At 35.7% G+C, this 22463-nt stretch overlaps 2 protein-coding genes across 4 annotated transcripts in view; both read left to right on the plus strand.

Moving 5' to 3' along the window:
* LOC138712412 (SLIT-ROBO Rho GTPase-activating protein 1-like) overlaps nt 1-22463 on the plus strand; it is a 595908-nt gene that overhangs the window by 446522 nt on the left and 126923 nt on the right. The window lies entirely within an intron of this gene.
* On the plus strand, nt 1583-21612 carry LOC138712634 (uncharacterized). The gene is made up of 4 exons (XM_069844601.1): nt 1583-1949; nt 2058-3084; nt 17578-17683; nt 21393-21612. The coding sequence occupies exons 1-4, from the start codon at nt 1941-1943 to the stop codon at nt 21610-21612; spliced, it is 1362 nt and encodes a 453-aa protein (XP_069700702.1). The 5' UTR covers nt 1583-1940.

Genomic DNA, 22463 nt, shown 5'->3' on the forward strand with positions numbered 1-22463 from the left:
CTGTTCGCACGGATGAGTAAACCGTACCACAATGGTAATCAACCCACGTCTCGACAAAGTAGTTCGTAGTGATTGTGATGAGATTGGCGATAAAAATAAGCGGTCTGCGGTATTTAGAATATTTCATTTTCCTTTACAATTCTCTGTTCACTGTTGCACCATTATTTATTTATTTATTTATTTATTTATTTATTTATTTATTTTGCTAATAATTGTAACATAATAGTACATTATGCAACGAGCCTATAATGATAGTAATTAAGAAGCGAGTATGGATGTTTATGAAACGAGCGCAAGCGAGTTTCATAATTTTCATACGAGCTTCTTAATTACCATTATAGGCGAGTTTCATAAGACTTTTTATGCTCGACCATATTTCTAACTTGAAATTATTCAGATGTATACATTTTATTTGTATATGACAAGATCAGAAGTGACCTTGTTCTAGGTCGTGAATTGTGAGATGTGCGCAGACACGAGAGTATTGATTTTTTCCGAGGAACAATAATGTCATTGACCTTGATGTAATCACGTTAAACTTGATATAACCTTGATTATTGAATTCGACATTGAAAAACGAGATGGCAAATTGAATTTATTTGAATATTATTTACAATTAACGCTAATTATTATAGTAACAGAACATAACCTTCTGCGACAGTATTGGATTTCCAGCCTCCGTGACTTTTCGCTAATTCTCTTTCGATTGCATATCCGAGAATAATCGATACTTGCGGTTTTATAACGGTACAAAGCTGACTTGTCATTGGCTGAACACCTGTAAGCTGAGTTGTCATTGGCTGATCACCCGTACTTTAATGAGTAGGTGTACTTTAATGACATGTATTAAAAGGCTGCTGCCAGGTGTATAATTACTACATTTAGGCATGGTCGAGCATAAAATATAATATATACAGAAAAACTTTAGCTCGCCCCTGAAAGAGTAGAACTCGTGCTCGGGGCGGATTCCTAAATTGAAATTAATAAGTATATAATACAATTTGTCTCATGTCTATTATGCAATTAGAATATAGAACTACTAGAATTGACAAGATTAGGATATTTAAATATAAATTTGTTATATATTCTTGGGCCTAAATTACTACTATGATTAAATACTGTAGCAGTGTTGCATTTTGGTTCGAAGAATCTTAAAGAATTCATATCTTTTGTTTCATGACTATGAGAATACAATTCAAAATTATTTCGATTCTTATGTATGAATTTTATTAACACAATATAATAAATTTGTCTTATGTTAAGAATATTAAAGTCTAAAAACAATTTTTGAGATGGAAAATCAATAGGTTTATGAAGACATATTTTAATTATTTTCTTCTGTAATAAATAAAGTGGATTAAAATTGGATTTAAATGAGCTACCCCATCCTATAATTCCATACATAATTACCGATTGAAATAAAGTTAAGTATATTGTGCGTAATAAACTTATTGGTAAGTAATTCCTAGGGAAAGGATTTATATGTAAATACATATTTACTTATAAAGCTAATATAATTTATATTTTGCATTATCTTTATGTTTCACAATGTGTAGGGTTGAAAAATCCTACTTTTATTTTCCATATTTTTCCATATTTTAGAGTTTAGTACATATTTTCGTTAATTTCCATATATTTTCCATATTTCATATAAAACAGTCCATATTATATTAGGTTTAACAATAAAACAAAACAAAATTCCATTAACTTTTAAAAATACATTTCAACAATAGAGATTTAAACACATGTTCAGTAATCCCTTTAACATCAGAGTTATTTGAAAATTAGCAGTCCTATCAACAATGGGAAAGTAAGTTACAAAACTGTATTAATTTAATTTAAAATTTTTAACAGACTTCAGTTGTGCAGCTCAACAGTTAAATGCCAGTCAGAGTACACATAGGTTCAGTTTTGTAAATCATACTATAAAGACGGTAAATATGCCAAAAGTACGTCATTCAGTCAATTTAAAATCAAAACTAACAAGTTACATTTCAGAATTTAAAGAAGATGGTTTATCAACTGACAATAAAATATTATTTTGTAATTTGTGTCAGTGTGCAGTATCATCTACACAAAAGTTCCTGGTGCAACAACACATTACAACTAGTAAACATCAGGCCAACAAACAACTAAATTCCAAGCAGAGACAATTGTTTTTAACACAACCAACAACATCGAATGTAAGATCTGAGTTTAACATCGACCTGTGCCGTTCTCTCATCTCTGCTGATATTCCTCTCTACAAACTAAAGAATAAGGTCTTCAGGGAATTCCTTGAAAAATATACTCAACATACAATCCCGGATGAGTCAACACTTAGGAAGACGTATGCTCCATCCATCTACGATGAGACAATACAGAAGATAAGAGATGAAATTAAAGATAGTTCAATTTGGGTTTCCATTGATGAGACTCCCGACAAAGAAGGTAGACTTGTTGGTAATGTAGTTATCGGTTTGTTAAGTGAACAATATTCTGAACGAATTCTTTTACATTGTGATGTTCTAGAAAAGTGCAATAACAAAACTATAGTTAAACTGTTCAACGAAGCTATGGGTATCCTGTGGCCAAAGGGTATTATGTACGATAATGTGTTATTCTTTATTAGCGATGCTGCCCCTTATATGGTCAAAGCTGGACAAGCATTATCTGTTGTATATCCTAAATTGACTCATTTTACTTGTGTGGCGCATGCATTTCATCGTGTGGCAGAAGTGGTCAGAGACAATTTCCCTAAAGTAGATTTGTTGATTTCATCAGTGAAAAAAGTATTTCTCAAAGCTCCCAGTAGAGTTAACGTGTTGAAAGAAATGTACCCTGAAATTCCATTGCCACCAAAGCCAATTTTAACTAGATGGGGTACATGGCTAGAAGCAGTTGAATATTATGCCGAACATATAGACTCTATTAACAATGTTCTCCTTGCATTGGACTCTGAAGATGCAGTCTCAATTGATACTGCGAAAACAGTTACCTGTGACATAAGTGTGAAGAATGACTTAGCTCACATTCAGCATACATTTTCATGCATCATAAAAACGCTCAAAAGTCTCCAAAATAGGCACCTTTCACTATCTGAAAGTTTTGAAATTATAAATAGTACTGTGGAACAACTGAATCGTGGTAGAGGTAAAGTTGCAGATGCAGTAAGAGCTAAGGTGGACACTGTACTTTCAAAAAACCCTGGATATGAAGAACTACAAAAGGTTGTTGCTGTGATGAGTGGTGAATCAACAGTGAAGATTAACTTGGACTTATCCCCAGCAGACATTGTGAAATTGAATTATGTACCAGTTACTTCTTGTGACGTCGAACGCTCTTTTAGTCAGTATAAATCTATCCTCAGAGACAATAGAAGAAGATTCACTTTTCAGCACTTGAAAGAAATGTTTGTAACCTATTGTTATGGTAACAGACAATAAAAATTGTGTTTTGTTGAAACTACATTGGAAGATAAGGTACGTCCATTATATTTTTTGTTTAGTTTGATTAAAATGTACCAATATTTAACGTACATAGTCATTTTTTTATAATTTTAAGTCCATATTTAATTCCATATTTTGGTAAAAATCCATATTTAATTCCATATTTTGGTAAAAATAACTACATATATATTTACATATTTCATATATTTTTAGTCCATATAAATCCGTTCCCTGTTTATTACTAAGGTAATTAATGTGTTGGTTCCATTTTAAATGATTATTGAAAATTATGCCTAAATACTTAACTTCAGAAGACTCCTTAATAATCGGACATTTACACTGTATAAGACAACAATCAGAATTATGTAATTTAATACTTAATATAGGGATGTAGGAGGTTTGTTACATTTTTCATATAATGAGAATGGATTAATTATGGTTTTAATAATTATTGCTGTGTATCACCTCGTTTGCGAGTAGTCTGTGTAATTAAAAAAATCTTTAAATTAAGGGAACACTATGGTGAAATAATGGTGAAAAAATTAAGACAACTCTCTTAAAAATTTATTGTGACTCTTTATTTAGACCAATTCTGTGCATAAAGGGGAAGGAAAAAGAAAAACAGATACCCGTGCCCAGGTCTTTTCCGCTTCACCGCTTTAGAAACGAACACATAGTAAATCACTGTGCATCAGTAGTGGATTTTAGGCGACCAGCGAGAGCCAAAAGTTAAGGTGCAAACCTTATACAATCCGTCACTCAACAATGCTTGCCTTCAGGACTACTCGTATCGGTCCGATACATAATTGTCTCAGCCGGGAAATGTGATATGGAGAGTTAAGGGATAATCTGCAGTACCTCAATTGAGGTATATTAACGCCCAGGCCCAAAAAATGGTATGTTTTATTTAACGACGCTCGCAACTGCAGAGGTTATATCAGCGTCGCCGGATGTGCCGGAATTTTGTCCCGCAGGAGTTCTTTTACATGCCAGTAAATCTACTGGCATGACCCTGTCGCATTTAAGCACACTTAAATGCCATCGACCTGGCCCGGGATTGAACCCGCAATCTTGGGCATAGAAGGCCAGCACTACACCAACTCGCCAACCAGCTCGACCCTAGGCCCGATTTTGACTGAGCTCAAAAAAAAGTAATTAATTTATATTCCCTTGACTGTTTTCAAGCTTTTGACCTAATATGAACTAAAAGTTTTGAAAACTTTGTCGCAAGGATTGTTTTTAGTGACATCAGTATAAATATATTAAAAAATATAATTTCAAAACTATTAGCCCCAAACTATTGGCACCAAATTTTGTACAGATGATACTATTGTAGACATGTTTATATAGTTTAAAATTCATAAATTTTGTATGGAAATTATATAAGTTTTTAAAACTCACATAAGTGTCCCCTTTAATAATTACAGTTGTGCCACTCCATATAAAAACAGAATAAAATACAAAAAAAACTACATTTATAATAGTAAGGAAATTTCGCAACATTCGTCGTACATCTTACAATTTTAAAAATAAATTTAAATTTGATCTCAGTTCGATTTTTTGACGGGCATATTGTCGTCCTTGTTGGCGTAGAGGTTACCACGTTTGTCACTGGCCGAAAGCGATGAATTTTTTAGAGCGGTAAAAATCCTTAACATTGTTTCTTTCGTCATTAAACTAAAGTTGATAGGTCCGTGTCGTGAAGTTAAGGCATATTAAAGAATCCTCTCACAGAATAAGAGGGCTTTAGGTAAAATTTATTGGTAATTTGTCTCGTGTAAAAATTCAGTAAAATAGGCTAATGAATTAATTATTTATTACATAAGAAATGAGCAGATACCCTGTGGTAATAATTGTAGACTCCAGTAGTACAAAGGTGAAAAAGTGCTGGAAGACTTCGTCTAGCTGTGTTTAATTTACTGAAATAAAAGCATAAAGAAAAGAAAATAACAGTACTTGATGATTACCTAAATTGTGTCTTCATATTTTTTCCGTTATAACATGAGTCGCAGATAAAATTAATATTGAAACGATTAAGAATTCATATTTGTTCCGTTATAACATGATTTGCACATAAAATTAATATTGAAACGATTAAGAATTCATGATTGCCTTGGGATTCATTTACTAGGTATGTGTACGTACTTCATATTATATAAGGTAGATTGGGATACGTGATCCATAGTTTTACACCTCGAGATACTTATCATATAAACTTTAAAAAAATCCTATCTTGTTTAAATTGGGATGGTTTTAATATTGTTTTATAACCTCCGTAAATAACCTACTACGGGTATTTCAAATTATTCCTTCACCCGTGAAAAATCATAACACGTGCTAACTTTCCAATTTTTTCTTTCCAGTACCTCGGTGGCCCAGATCCGCAGAATTTTGGGGTAACTAGGCCAATCCCATACTTTGTATGTGTATTTGTATTTGATTTTTTTACTGGGTAACTTGGTCACATCTTGTTATTTAATCAATTTCTCCATCTTCCGTAATTCTAGAATAATACTGCCAGAAGAATAGCAACATTATTACTTCTCGCAAATTTGTAAATCATGTTTCAGTTTCAGATCTTGAAATGGACAAGTTTTGACAATACAAAAGAAATAAATTTCCCCGTGTGCACAGTAAATATTTTATGATAGAGTTGTTTGGCTGGTCCACCTACCCCAACTTACTTTTTCACTTTATATTTTTAAAGTTAAATTTAAATTATCTCTTTTGTAACATAAACTGGAATAACCTTTAAAAATGGACACAATGTTTAATGTGAGTCACGTGGAATGATGCGGTTGTAATGCAATACAAAATGGTTAAATTGACGTTTTCAGTGCCCTTTGATGTGTCTACAGTTCAAACAGTTCAAATTATTCGCACATCCAATTTCAGATAACTCTATTGTCTATCTACGCCAGTGTAGAGAACCTGAAAATTCAGGAACGGGAAATAACATTTGTTGATCAGACACTGAAAATTACCGAAATGGAGTGACAGTTCTGCATATTGAGGAAAACTGTTAAGTGACTTATTGGCATTTACTTTCTGTAGTACGTGAGTTGGATTAGATTTGACATGAAGACGAAGTATTAGAATTATTACTTTGGTACTGCGAAAGAAATTTTGACAAACAAACTGTGAAAAAATGTTCGTTCTAGAGCATAGTTTTCTCTGAATAGTGAATTTAACGCTTTTCTCATCCTAATAATCACTGTCTTATAAACAATTTCCAAATTTTTGCCTATCATTTTAAATTTGTCTGAAGACAAATTGTCCGATTTTTTAACTGAATACTATATACTGCATTCAAATATATCTGACCTTCAATTTTTTGTATCATGTAAGCAAACTTTCTAACCACGGGATAAGTCAGAATCAAAGATATGACAAATTGACAAACTTCGAAATAGTGCCGCTAGTTCTGAATAGGTGACCCTGTTATTTTCGGCCGGGTGAGAAAGGATTTGTGAAAATGTTAATGTAGGTTAAGTATAAATTATCCTCATAATTGACAGTATCAGCGTTTTCCCGCTTAATCAAATGTTAATGCTCCACGAGCTCTTAAAGTATCATGTGAATAATGTAATAATGTGTGCGAAACGTTTCTTTAAGCGGCTTTATTTTCACACTGTTTTACAACTCGTAGCAACTTCGGAATAGTACCAACCGACCTCGGCACAACGGCGAAAAAAATTCTGCTACGCTCTCTCAAATATCCCCGGTGTCTGTTGTACGACAAGGCATATAGCTAGGATTGTGGCAACCAGTTCCTCGTCATTTTCACTGAGGTTTCGTAACTTAGGGTTTTTATGTGGCTATAAAGAAAATATTCAGCGAAGTCTGGTGATCGCGGTGGCCCACGGTGGGACCTCTTTGTCCAATTCAACGTTGGAGCATATTTGGAGCTAAGAGGGATAAAGTTACTGGAGAATGGAGAAAGTTACACAACGCAGAACTGCACGCATTATATTCTTCATCTGACATAATTAGAAATATTAAATCCAAACGTTTGAGGTGGGCAGGTCATGTAGCACGTATGGGCGAATCCAGAAATGCATATAGAGTGGTAGTTGGTAGGTCGGAGGGAAAAATGCTTTTGGGGAGGCCGAGACATAGATGGGAGGATAATATTAAAATGGATTTGAAGGAGGTGGGATATGATGATAGAGACAGGATTAATATTTTCTCAGGATAGGGACCAATGGCGGGCTTATGTGAGGGCGGCAATGAACCTCCGGGTTTCTTAAAAGCAGTAAGTAAGTAAGTAATCTGAAATATTTGATATACTACAGGGTTATATTTACCTCTTTTTTTATCACTTTAGATTCCGTATTGAGAAAATACGATTTTAAAATCAACATCAAAGAAAAAGAGGACGGACTTGTTGAAGAGTTGAACTTATTTAAAAGTGATGGAGATCAGAACATTCATCAGTATAAAAATAATTGAGAATTGAAATTCGGTATCATGTGGTGCGCTGTGCCCTATTATTAAATAATTAATTGGCCTCTTGGGTCGTGTTATTCCATCATGGGGAATGCTATATTTTTATATACTGTTAGATTTAAAAATCACCAAATGAACTTCAGATGAGCTCAAAAGACGGACACTACTTCTCTTTACCAAGTGTTTTACCTGTAATTATTTCCTGCCTAAATGTCTTTTTGCTCCTACCACAAGACCAATATATGGTAATAGATGAATCCTCAATATTTTCAACGAGAGTCGAGTCGAGTAGAGAACTCTGATTTCTTAAAACCCGCGTGTTTCTATTACTGCAGTCTCCACTAAAAATTACATACGGTGAAATTGTGTTTGACTTTTATTCATGTGGCCCGCAGATAAATTACAGTTTGGTTATGAAAGAAATGAATTAGAGTCAATTCCAATTCAATTTAGATCTTAAGTGACGTGTCTTATAAAGCTGGACACGCGAAACAGCTTGCACACTTAGTGACGTGTGCTCCAGACGCGCATCAACAGGCTTCAATGGCATATTATTATGGTGAGCATCACTCTGTAGAGTCGAGATTTTTGCACTTGAATTCAATTGAGAGTGATGAAAAATATCATAATACAACTTGTTTCGGAAGGGAAATGAAGCCAGGCGAGTATATTGGGGATATGGATGATATATATATATTTTTTTTTTTTCTATTTCCGGCCGGAGGCCATTTTCCGAAAGATTTCTGTTTTTCCGGTTTCAGTTTTTCTATTTTCTGCTTACTAAACTAACACAAACACAACACCCATGCCCGAGGGGGACTCGAACCCACAACCCTTCTGACCAAGCCGTAAAATCATTAGGTGCCTCTACGGCTTGCGCCACCCGGGTCGGCAGATTAAAAACTGGATTTGATTTGTTTCATGATGGTAAATTTATTATTGACTCGTGCAAGTTAAAAAAATAGGTACTTGCATAAAATTCTAATATATGTATATATAACTTACGTAATTATATTCATTTAAATTATAAATTACATTCAGAATTGTTATTCTTTGTTAGCAATATGTAACTGATCTCTCTGTACTGCAGAAAGGCGTATCAGATGTATAAAGATGAAAAATTGTGGTCTTACAAAGTATGAGCTATTAGGTAATATAATAATAATAATAATAATAATAATAATAATAATAATAATAATAATAATACAACTGAAAGTATGAATATTCACAGATTCGTTTCAAAGAATGCGGCAGAGAAAATTTTGTTATTCCTAGCAGGGATAAGCTCTAAATGAGAAGAAGGGTAATATTTTTTGCAGTGCCTTACTGATTGTAACCTGCAAGGGAAAAGCAAAATATCCGTTAATGTTATAAGTTATACTGTATATGTTTTTTAATTAATATAAAGTAATGTAATTAATGTAAATAATATTCGAGACTAAGATAAGCTATTCCGTCGTAAAAGAAAACTCGCTTACGTCTTGCATTACAGATGCTATGTTCGATTCAAGTTTGTCGAGTATGGAGAAGTTCGATATTCGCCGATGTTCGTTTTACAGAAAGAGGGCTGAAGTGTCTGTTCCACTTTGTTTAAAAAATATTCAGTTCTTCACTTCAATCCTTTCATTTTTCAACAGCTCAAGGATTTTAGCACAGATCTTGAATTTAGTTTTTCTTATGAAATAAGACGAAGTTTGTAATGTTTTGGTTGCCACAATGTTAGAACATTTCATAACGCTATTTTTTTACTTGGCTATTTAACTACGCTGTATCAACTACTAGGCTATTTAGCATCGATGAAATTGATGATAGCGAGATAGTATCTGGCGAGATGAGGTATAGGATTCGCCATAGATTACTTGACTTTCGTATTACGGTTGGGGAAAACCTCGGAAAAACACAACTAGGTTATCAGTCTAAGCGAGAATCGAAGCCATGCCAGAGTATAACCCCGATCAGCAAGCAAACGCGCTAGCGTCCGAGCTACGCTGGTGGCCGACACTAGTTTGCATCTCTGTTGCTTTTCAGTATACTACCCTTCAACATGAAATAAGCGAAGTCAGAAATGTGTCATCAAAACAATGTAAAAATAGACCTACACCGCAAATGCCTATATAGGCTAAACCATCTTCTTTCATAAAGAAGCTAAGTTCCTGATTGTGTTAGGTGAAGAATACAATGCGTGCAGTTCTGCTTTGTGTAATTTTCTCCATTCTCCTGGAACTTTATTCCTCTTAGCCCTAAATATTTTCCTAAGTACCTTATTCTCGAACACCTTTAACTTCTGTTCCTCTCTCAAAGTGAGAATCCAAGCTTCACGACCATGCAGAACAACCGGTAATAAGATATGACTGTTCTATAAATTCTAACTTTTGAATTGAATTGCATTGAATTGGATTGAAAATGGAGAGAGCTATGACAGCCATAGCACTTCAACCTGAAAAATCTATTGCGCTTCCCCGTCATAATATCCTATCAGTTCAATAATGTTAATTAAATTTTTTTTGAAGGACGTTTGGATAACAAAAGCTTCTCAACCGAATAATAACAGGCATTTCCCAAATTTATTCTGCGTTTAATTTCCTCCAGAATGTCACTTATATTTGTTACTGTTGCTCCAAGACATTTAAATTTTTACACTTCTTCAAAGGATAAATTTCCAATTTTTATATTTCCATTTCGTACTGTGTTCTGGTTACGACACATAATCATATAGTTTGTCTTTTCGGGATTTACTTCCAAACCTTTCTCTTTATTTGTTTCAAGTAAAATTTCTGTGTAAGCTTAATGTTTAGTTATTGAAATATAAATTACAATAAATACTTTTATGCTCGACCATGCCAAAATGTAGTAATTATACACCTGGTAGCAGCCCTTTAATGGACCTCATTAAAGTACACCTATTCATTAAAGTTCAGGTGTTCCACCAATCAGAAAACACCATTGTAGTGATATGAAAGCGCAAGTATCGATTTTCTCGGATATGCAATCGAAAGACAACTAGCGAAACGTCACGGAGGCTGGAAATCCAATACTGTCGCAGAAGGATATGTTCTGTTACTATAATAATTAGCGTTAATTGTAAATATTATTCAAATAAATTCAATTTGTCATCTCGTTTTTCAATGTCTAAATCAATTTCAAGGTTATATCAAGATTAATGTTTATTTTACTCTCTAGATTATATCAAGGTCAATGACATTTGTTTCGCGGAAAAAATCAATACTTTCGCGTCTGCGCACATCTCGCAATTTACGAGATATTGTACAAGGTCAGTTCCGCTCCCCAGTCAGATAAGAATAACAAGAATACTTATGAATAATTTCAAGTTAAAAATATGATCGAGCATAAAAAGTCGTATGAAAATTGCCTATAATGGTAGTTAAGACGCTCGTATGAAAATTATGAAACGAGCGCAAGCGCTCGTTTCATAAACATACTCGCGTCTTAATTACTACCATTATAGGCTCGTTGCATAATACATGAATAGTAACAAACCAAAGAAATAACTTCAATTCACATTACTGTTTTATCATAGTCACTTGAAACACATTCACATTCAACGTGCCTCATTCGTCATTTTGAGATGTAACAGAGGTAGCCTATATTGTCTCACTCACGGATGGAATTCGTTCAGTTGTCCTGTCACGGAACAACCTGCTTTACGTCCCTTATGGATCTCTAATGACAAGTTTGGCAGTAATTCGACCACCGAGATGTAAAGGCTTGTGAAACAGTACGTGTCAAGTTTCGTGCTGGATTCATGCGAACTTCCAGACAACAGTATGAACACATGACGAGGAGGAAATGTGTTTTCCGCATATACACAATGTGCATGAACGCGTTAAAAAATAAGTTACTTTCTGTGTTGAATACTACATCGCAACTTATTTAACTCACTGTGTCTGGGACATCAGCAATCAGAACGCAGCCGAGTATCCGGGAAAATGTCTGCCTCTCCTTGTGTCACCGCCATCCGACCGCGGCAACAGGAAATCAAAAGTGATAGGTGCTGATGTGGAATTCTATTCTAGCAGAGAGTAAAATCGTTTTCACTCTTTTCGACGTGAGTTTCCATTCTGATTCGAAATAGAAGCGGAGTGCGCGAGATTTTACGTGCCACTCAATTTCCAGCGCTGTTGAATGGCAGCACACAGCCAGATGTCATAGTCACTACGTCATTATTTCTCAACCTGGTGTAACGGTACCCTCAGAAATACTGCACGTGGAAAAACATGACATTTTCACCGAAATTTTTAGTTATGTCCGTATAGAATCTGGCTGGGCGGAAGAGAAGGCCTGCGGGCGTTAGTTCTACCAGATTTAATAATAATAATAATAATAATAATAATAATAATAATAATAATAATAATAATAATAATTATTATTATTATTATTATTATTATTATTATTATTATTATTATTATTATTATTAACCGAGCGGGCTAGCGGCGTGGTAGAGGGCTGGCCTTGCATTCGGGAGGTTCGGGGTTCGATCCCAGGGGCTGGCAATCCTAATTAAGGTTTTCCATGGTTTCCTCAGTTATTTCCAGGCAAATACCGGGATTGTATCTCTTGAAAGTCCGGCCATGGACGGGGATCCTTCCCTTGATCCTTTCATATGTGTGAGTGAATGCTGTGTAATGTCTTAAATGTTTGTGTTGTATCGGAGGTGGCCCTGGCATTCGCAGTTGGTCGAGGTGGCGGAGCTAGTGTGAAAGCGGTAAGCGAATTTCAACGGGAGGAATTTCTTAAAGATCTACCATCAAAGCGTACAATATTTGGGCTCTTTATCAGTAAATTCAGGGAACTGGCTCAGTTTTCTGTCAACGAAAAGGAAGATGTGGGAGGAGAAAAACAGCTATAAATAGTACACGAAAAAAAAATAGCTATACATAATGCAATAACATGGATATGATGTTTGAAAAAAATTGAATTCTCTTAAGGCATACATCGACTCTTAGGATAAAAAATCCACAGTTTTTCCTTACTGTGTTTCAAACTTTGGTGACATGATTCTTGGGAATAAAGTAATATAATTCAAACTTGAAAATTGATTTGAGAGCCCAAAGAATTTTTTTTATTAATAAAATTTTAGACCGACCGAACTCCATTAAAAATTGACCTACGATAAAACTTTTTTCGCCAAAATGATCCCCTACATACGGAGAACGTTACTTACTAAAATTATTTATTTATCTTGACCCATTTAAACGATATGCCACATTATATAAGCACTTTAGAAAAAAAAATATATATATAATATACTATATATTTTTTAGGGATAAAGCAATTATAATCGATTGAAAATGATAATTTTAGTTTACAACACAGCCATATGTTTAAGCTTTAATTTGGTACCACAATGATGTCTTTTGCACAATTGGAAGTCTGCTTTTTGTCAGTTGGAAGGGTAATAAATGTCGGAAAATATGAAATAGGAGAAAACTCACACTGAAGATGGCGTAAGGTATAGAAAATATAGTGCGCTTATATTATATATGCCCAAATAGTTATTAAATTATTGCGATAATGGATACAAATTATATATTTTCGAAAACTAGAAGAAATGAGTTTTCAGATGAGGCAAAAACATTATTTACCGACATTTTGTAGAAATCTAACATTTCTAGAATCGATGTATAACTTAAGAATAGTCAGCACGAATAGCCAAGGAATTAAATCTGAAGAGAACGTCATCCTATAAGATTCGGTGCGGAAAGAAAGACGGCAAAACGCTGAACAAAATATGTCAGTTAACGGTGCTGAACACGGGAGCGCTGCAAAAAAGCCGATTGAAACTGAAGTAGGGATATTGATTAGCTACTAAATTAATGACGACAATTCCGATTTCGCAAACAATCCAGACAAATGACGACAGTAGATGTGCAGAGCCATATAGATAGAATCCGTATTTACATGAATCTCAATTTGAACTAAATTCCCATCTACATGGACGAGACTACTGTTGACAATTTGTAAAAATAATATTTAAAAACGTTTTCGGCGTAATAGATCGATTATTGATCAGATTTTTTTGTATTCGACAGATAATGGAGAAAAAATGGGAGTATAAGGGTACAGTACATCAGTTATTCATAGATTTCAAAAAGGCATATGACTCGTTTAAGAGGGAAGTATTATATGATATTCTTATTGAATTTGGTATTCCCAAGAAACTAGTTCGATTAATTAAAATGTGTCTCAGTGAAACATACAGCAGAGTCCGTATAGGTCAGTTTCTATCTGATGCTTTTCCAATTCACTGCGGGCTAAAGCAGGGAGATGCACTATCACCTTTACTTTTTAACTTCGCTCTAGAATATGCCATTAGGAAAGTTCAGGATAACAGGCAGGGTTTGGAATTGAACGGTTTACATCAGCTTCCTGTCTATGCAGATGACGTGAATATGTTAGGAGAAAATACACAAACGATTAGGGAAAACACGGAAATTTTACTGGAAGCAAGTAAAGCGATCGGTTTGGAAGTAAATCCCGAAAAGACAAAGTATATGATTATGTCTCGTGACCAGAATATTGTACGAAATGGAATTATAAAAATTGGAGATTTATCCTTCGAAGAGGCGGAAAAATTCAAATATCTTGGAGCAACAGTAACAAATATAAATGCCACTCGGGAGGAAATTAAACGCAGAATAAATATGGGAAATGCCTGTTATTATTCGGTTGAGAAGCTCTTATCATCCAGCCTACTGTCCAAAAATCTGAAAGTTAGAATTTATAAAACAGTTATATTACCGGTTGTTCTGTATGGTTGTGAAACTTGGACTCTCACTCTGAAAGAGGAACATAGTTTAAGGGTGTTTGAGAATAAGGTGCTTAGGAAAATATTTGGGGCTAAGCGGGATGAAGTTACAGGAGAATGGAGAAAGTTACACAACACAGAACTGCACGCATTGTATTCTTCACCTGACATAATTAGGAACTTAAAATCTAGACGTTTGAGACGGACAGGGCATGTAGCACGTATGGGCGAATCCAGAAATGCATATACAGTGTTAGTTGGGAGACCGGAGGGAAAAAGACCCTTAGGGAGGCCGAGACGTAGATGGGAGGATAATATTAAAATGGATTTGAGGGAGGTGGGGTATGATGATAGAGACTGGATTAATCTTGCACAGGATAGGGACCGATGGCGGGCTTATGTGAGGGCGGCAATGAACCTTCGGGTTCCTTAAAAGCCATTTGTAAGTAAGTAAGTAATATTTAAAAAATGTTTTATTTGCAATCACTGGTGTGACAAGATGTAGGCTATTATATGTTGCGGACGTACTTCCGGGAGAGCCTCTCATGTTTTTTATTTCTTTACTTACTTTGCAGATCTTACAGTGTGTGCAGTTTGAGTAAAAGTTCTGACATTAGCTAATTAATAGTTTCCTTATAAGTGTGCTTAGTAGTAGGTTATTCCTCTCTTATGTGTTCTAATAGTTTACATCTACTGTTTTTATTACCGGCACTTTACCATTAAATGGAGTATAAAGAGAAATAATGTGATGCTGCAAAGAACTCGTTTTCGAGATTTTCGCGAAACACGTTTTTAACCTCTCTGGTATCTAAAAAAAAATCATTGGTCTTAAACATACCGTCTGTGTGTCTGTCTGATTCCTTGTCTATGTACGTAAAGCGATTTCTTCAAAAAATCGGACGAATTTTGTTCATATTCAGTGTCTACGAGTCAATTTCTCTAGGACTATAAACAAGATTTAACATAGATAAACATTTAATAAAAAAGCTCTTATTTCAAATAAAAAGCAGACCGATTTTATTAGGTTTTTTAATTTGATAGATTAAGGGCATATGTACGTGAACGACCACAAATATTATCAGAAAATGCAGGCTCTAAATTTCTAAAATTTTATAAGAAAATGAACTCACAATTGGACAAAAATTACAAGGTACCACGACAAGACTTATTAGAACTTAAATATCTGATAAAAGTATAAAAAAAGGTTACTAATAATATTTTTCAAACCAGTTTTATCAATGTATGAAAATAAAACAAAAAAATTCTGCAGTTACATTATTTGGTAATAAACACTTCTTTCTGAAAAGTAGACTACTCTCTGACATGTAGGGTTGTTTATTGTAATACAGTTAGTTTTTTATTTGTCCTATATAAAATATATTAAAATTTACATAATGTTTTTGTGACCTAATTTTTCTATTTTCAAAGAAATGGGCATTATTGTAGTCTACCTTTTGCATAAATGCATGTTTATTTTATTTTATTTGGTTATTTTACGACGCTGTATCAACATATAGGTTATTTAGCGTCTGAATGAAATGAAGGTGATAATGCCGGTGAAATGAGTCCGGGGTCCAGCACCGAAAGTTACCCAGCATTTGCTCGTATTGGGTTGAGGGAAAACCCCGGAAAAAACGTCAACCAGGTAACTTGCCGCGACCGGGATTCGAACCCGGGCCACCTGGTTTCGCGGCCAGACGCGCTGACAGTTACTCCATAGGAAATGCATGTTAAATCAGTGTACAAAATTTCAGAATTCTATCTCTAATGGTTGTGGAGTTATGAAATAATATATGTGAAAATATTGAAATTTTCGAAAATTTAATATAAAGTAAAAAGTGAATTCTAAAAAAGTATTATTAGTAACCTTTTATACTTTTATCAGATATTTAAGTTCTAATAAGTCTTGTTGTGGTACCTTGTAATTTTTGTCCAATTGTGAGTTCATTTCCTTATAAAATTTTAGAAATTTAGAGCTTGCATTTTCTGATAGTATTTGTGGTCGTTCACGTAAATATACCCTTAAACTGGTGTCTTTAAAGAACTAGAAGTTTGTGAATATTAATCAAAATCGTAACATTGATAACAATAAGAAGGTTCGAAAACAATTTACTGTGATACTTATTTTATTCAAACTAACAACACCCTAAGATTCAAAGGAAGGGATGACATGAAAATGTTCCAAATACAGTACAACTTCGATTAACCTGCCTAGTTAGATAACATTTCTAGAATATTATATAGAATGTAAACGATTTAAGCTGCCAATCTAGACTGAGGGCACAGAACAGTCCACTGAACAAGACAGTGCAATAATGTTTTGTTCTAATTGTGACGGCTTGCTCACAAAAATAAAATTGTTTTGCAAGTTCTACAGCTCTGTGAAAGTTGAATAATAGCAGGTTGGAATATGCCAGTTAAGTAAGGCCACGTGCATGAAGTATTAGCCTGTAGGACCGACAGCATTAAACAACTGATACCTGCGAGTGAGTCACTTGCAATTAGGTGACAAATATAGATGGGAATGGTGAATTTTCTGTTCATAATCACGTGGCTATTGTGAAAGTCTCATATTTGTTCGTACTCCCCTACGAGTTTGAATGAAACAGACCAGAGGACTCAGTTTTTGACAGTAGACGACGATGATACGGATTCCTGCTAATTGAAAGTGCCTATTAATATGTAATTTACACAAATTTAAGTCCCGCTTGTAGTAGAGTTTTGCAAATCTGCACTCTTTTGAGTAGTCGCTGTTTTAGTGCACTACCATTTTGCATTTTGTAAGATGCTGCCGTGCTATATTCGTAATTCGAATTGCAAAGATAACGTTCTCTGGCTGTAACTAAATCATGCATGCCACATTACGCCCGTTTCGTGTTGTTTGTGGGAAGACCTTTAACTTCTTGTGGGGACGTTTAATTAGTTGCCGTGCAGGGAGCGTTGAGATCAATATCCACAGCCTCGTGGGACGCCCTGCCATGGAGCCGCGTGTGGTTCTCAACCTGTGGTTCAAGCGTCACTACTGTGTGTGCGTGCGTGCGTGCGTGCGTGCGCGCTTAAGAGAGGGAGACAGAAAGAGAGAGGGAATGAAAGAGAGAAATAGTCCATTTTATTTTTATATGCGTGTTATTGTGCATGTGCAGTTATGGTGGTATTTATTTATTTATTCATTCGATAACACTAAGTGATATTGACACTAAAACTTATGATACTAATACTGATGATATTGTATTTATCCTATCGAATTGGCATGTTACATCTCTGTAAAACAATAATAATCGTCAGTCGCCATCGAAGCACATGGACATCAACGAACAGAAGTCTTCTTCCGTTGCAAGGCCATTGATTTGTGACAGAGGAAGCATGCTCCAATTTCAGCTAAACTGTGATTATAGGCAGGACCATACTTATTGAGGGTAAGCAATAGTATGCGCCGTATATCCGCTGCTTATTCTCCAGGAGTTCACATTTTAAAAGCCAGCTTTATTTTTTAGTAAAATTAAAACAACCCAGTAAGACCAACTACTTTTTGTACACATCACTTATTTGCGTTGTCATTGTCGTCGCGGAGAAGTAAATGATGCGTGCATTGTTTATATCAATCATTGTTCGTAGTTTTTTTTTCTACAATCGCCCTCGGTAACGCAGTTGATATAGCGCTGGCCTTCTATGCTCGAGGTTGCCGGTTCGATTCCGGCCGAGGTCGATGGCATTTAAGTATGTTTAAATGCGACAGGCTCATGTCAATAGTTTTACTGGCATGTAAAAAGACTCTTGCGGGACAAAACTTCCGCTCACCGGCGACGCTGATATAACCTCTGCAGTTGCGAGCGTCGTTAAATAAACCTTATTTATTTATTTTGTTTATTTATTTATTTATTTATTTATTTATTTATTTATACATTTATTATCGACGTCGCAATAATAGAAAAAAGTACAATCACCTGAGTTTTATTATTATTATTATTATTATTATTATTATTATTATTATTATTATTATTATTTTGAATGATTTTTTACATAGTCTTTCAAAGTGATTGGCTTTCATGTCAGCAAATTTCATGTTATATAAACTGTTATTCTCTTACATTCTATACTTATGTTTACGACTTTTTGGTTTATGACGTTTATATAGAAAAATGAGGAATATACGAGTATATTATACAGAGACTAATAGTAAACGTTGTTTTGGTTTTCTTATAATTTTGTAATATTTATTATACATCATGATTAGGCCTACACAACTTTTAAGACTATATCACTTCGGAATATGTATTATATAGCTTTCGCTATAATATTTAACACGCGAAAACTATATAATACAATTTCCGAAATAGTTATTAATTCTCTCGTGTATAATAGGTCTTATTATCTTAACACACTACGACTGAAAAGAACTGATAATGTAAAATCGCACTCATATGTTACTAAGGTAAGTAACCGGTTACAGAAGAATGCGCTTCCTCCTCGGATCGCGCTCTACCGGTTACAGAAGAATGCGCTTCCTCCTCGGATCGCGCTCTACCGGTTACAGAAGAATGCGCTTCCTCTTCGGATCGCGATCTACTGTCTCGACATCCTCTGTATTTATCTGCCGTCGCTGTCCGTGGGTTGTTGCCGCGTGCGGTCTTAATAGTGTTTATTGTTTGAGATGAAGGAAAGTTCAATATTTGCAATGTGATTAAAATCAAGCTACTAAAACTGCTGACCTGTTCATTTGTTTGTTTGCTTGGTCGTTTACCTGCCTCTTTAGTCTCCCCTGTACCAATCGGAGAGTAAAAGTGACCCAAGACTGCTTTTCTTTTGCCGTTCGGAAAGTTACTAATAAAGGATGAAAACAAATGGCTTCTTTATTTAACTTTAAAGAAACTGTATATGGAGCCACTATTGTTTATTTGGGAGAATGGCTGGCTATAATATCGAAGGTTACATGTTTGGTTCCGAGTGGAGAAAATGAGTTTTCTGTTAGTTACAAAAATTATATTAGTGAACAGTTAGCTTTCTATTAAGAAAATTATTATTAATTATTTTGTCTGGATATAATAGGCCTATCTGGAGATGTAGTTAATCGGCGATGTATGCATGGAGGGGGAAAGGAACTGGCCACCCTACCCCAGTATCTCCTGGCCTAGTTGCCTCATAAATGGTGCCATGTTGGTATTACTTGTGAGGTTCAGACCTGTCTTCAGACAGTTGACTCAACAACAACAATGTCTGGAGCTTCTGAAGTTGTGAAAGCATTAATGCTACTATATAGGCTACTTAGGTTTTCCAACTCTCTCCTGTTTTCTGGAATCTCCTTCATCTTATTTAATTGCATTCAATATCCTCCATATTTTCTAGGTTTATCCTGTATTCTTTATAAAATAATTACTGGATATTATTATTATTGATTTATCATCTGCGATGCTTATCTTACGTCTGAATGAAATTGAAGTTGATAATACCAGCGAAATGAGTCCAGAGTCCAGCGCCGAAAGTAACTTAGTATTTTTCCTTTTACTGGCTTCACGAAAAACCCCGGAAAAAACCTTAATCTGGTAATTTGTCCCAACCAGGATTTGAACTCGTGCCTGCTCGCTTCACGGTCAGACATGCTAACAGTTAATCCACAGCGGTGTACTACTACTTCATTTCATTACTGTTCATTGTACTTTCATCTCATGTTTCTCCGAAATCAAATTGTACTTTATTTTTAAATTTATCATTGTTCTGTATTCTCTCCGCAAATCATATTGTATTTTATTTTTAAGTTAACCTCTGCTTTGTATTCTGGATCCTAGTGATCAGCCGTAGATGTCATCCAGATGTCCCAAATTGTGGAATTAGTACGAGGCGCATCCAGAAAGTAAGTTTCCCGATTTTTTTCCCTTGAAAGTAAATGTAATTAGCCGTGTCAATTACGCATGCGTAACAGATCTATGACGTATCAATCATATGCCAGCCGGACAGGTCCCGCCTGGTGCCAATAGAGTGGCAGCAGTGGTCCGAAATGGAAGCTCTTATTACTTCTCCCGCCGCCTGCGAGGTTCGGTCGCTGATAAAGTTCTTTAATGCACAAAGCATTGCGCCAATTGAAATTCATCGGCAGCTCTGTCAGGTCTATGGGCCAAATATCATGAGTAAGCAGATGGTGCGTCGCTGGTGTAGGTAGTTTTCCGAAGGTCGTCAAAGTGTCCATGATGAAGAGCGCAGTGGGCGACCGTCCCTCATCAATGATGATCGTGTTGAGCTGGTGCGGCAATGCATCATGGAGAACCGTCGCTTCACGATTACGGAGCTGAGCAGCCATTTTCCGCAGATATCGCGATCCTTGTTGCATGAGATTGTCACTAAGCACCTGCTGTTCAAAAAAGTGTGTGCCAGGTGGGTGCCGAAAAACCTGACACCCGAACACAAAATGCAACGTTTAGGAGCAGCACTGACATTTCTGCAACGGTATCACGATGACGGCGACGAGTTCCTCGACAGGATCGTCACGGGCGATGAAACTTGGATTTCGCACTTCACCCCGGAAACCAAGCAGCAGTCAATGCATTGGCGGCATAGTGGATCTCCAGTCAGGACGAAATTCAAACAGACGCTGTCGGTACGGAAAGTGATGTGCACGGTGTTCTGGGACAGGAAGGGCATTCTGCTCATTAACTTCCTTCCAAGAGGTAAAACAGTGAACGCTGACCGTTACTCTGAAACACTGCGAAAATTGCGATGTGCCATTCAAAACAAGAGGCGTGGAATGCTTACTGCAGGTGTTGTGCTCGTCCACATACGGCTCGGCGCACAGCAGCTGTTTTGACGGAATTTGGCTTGGAGTTGCTTGATCACCCACCCTACAGTCCTGATCTTGCTCCCAGCGATTTTCACATTTTCTTGCACCTCAAGAAATTCCTGTCCTCCGGTGAGCGTTTTGGCAACGACGAAGAGCTGAAGAAGTCTGTCACACGCTGGTTCCATTCACAGGCAGCATAGTTCTACTACAGAGGGATACAAAAGTTGATCCCATGATACGACAAGTGTCTCAATTCTGATGGTGGCTATGTTGAAAAATAGCTGAAACATTGCTGTATCTGTTGCCAATAAATGTTTTCCTGAAAGTGTGTGTTCTTTTTTTTTAAATAGGGAAACTTACTTTCTGGATGCGCCTCGTACTACTACTACTACTACTACTACTGCTGCTGCTGCTGCTGCTGCTGCTGTTGTTGTTGTTGTTGTTGTTGTTGTTGTTGTTGTTGTTGTTGTTGTTGTTGTTGTTGTTGTTGTTGTTGTTGCTGCTGTTGCTGCTGCTGTTGTTGTTGTTGTTAGCAGCATTATCTTTGAGGTTCCGTTAGCTACAGAATGTGATTTTTTTTTTGTTTCTCTGTGAATGTTAAATTTGTTAATCATCAATAAGCCGATTAATTTAAATTACATTTCATGAGTGAAAGTTACAAAATTCTGAATCATTGAAAGACTTGTCGGTGACAGTTCGTACTGTGTTTTGACCCCCGCTGTTGTATAATAATACAGACCTCCGTGCGGGCTGCGGGTATTGTAAATTGAGTGTCTATTGATGAAGCGTGTCGTTAAACAAGAACGCCAAAAGTTCGCAGTTCGATATCGCTCCGCTAGCGAATGGATGGGACGTCGCTTTTCTACCTCGTTCAATTTTTCCTTAAAGTAATTTCTCTTTTTGTTCCTAATTGTACAACTTGCATCCCGTCTTTCATTGGAATAATTACACTGAACAACAAATGTTTACTTTTTGTCTTGCTCCGAAATAAAAATAGGTGAATATTACTAATATGTATGCCCTAAATCTGAATTTAAAATTGTCCCATCAC

The sequence above is a fragment of the Periplaneta americana genome, chromosome 13 (genome assembly GCF_040183065.1).
Source record: "Periplaneta americana isolate PAMFEO1 chromosome 13, P.americana_PAMFEO1_priV1, whole genome shotgun sequence".
Taxonomy (NCBI): Eukaryota; Metazoa; Arthropoda; class Insecta; order Blattodea; family Blattidae; genus Periplaneta; species Periplaneta americana.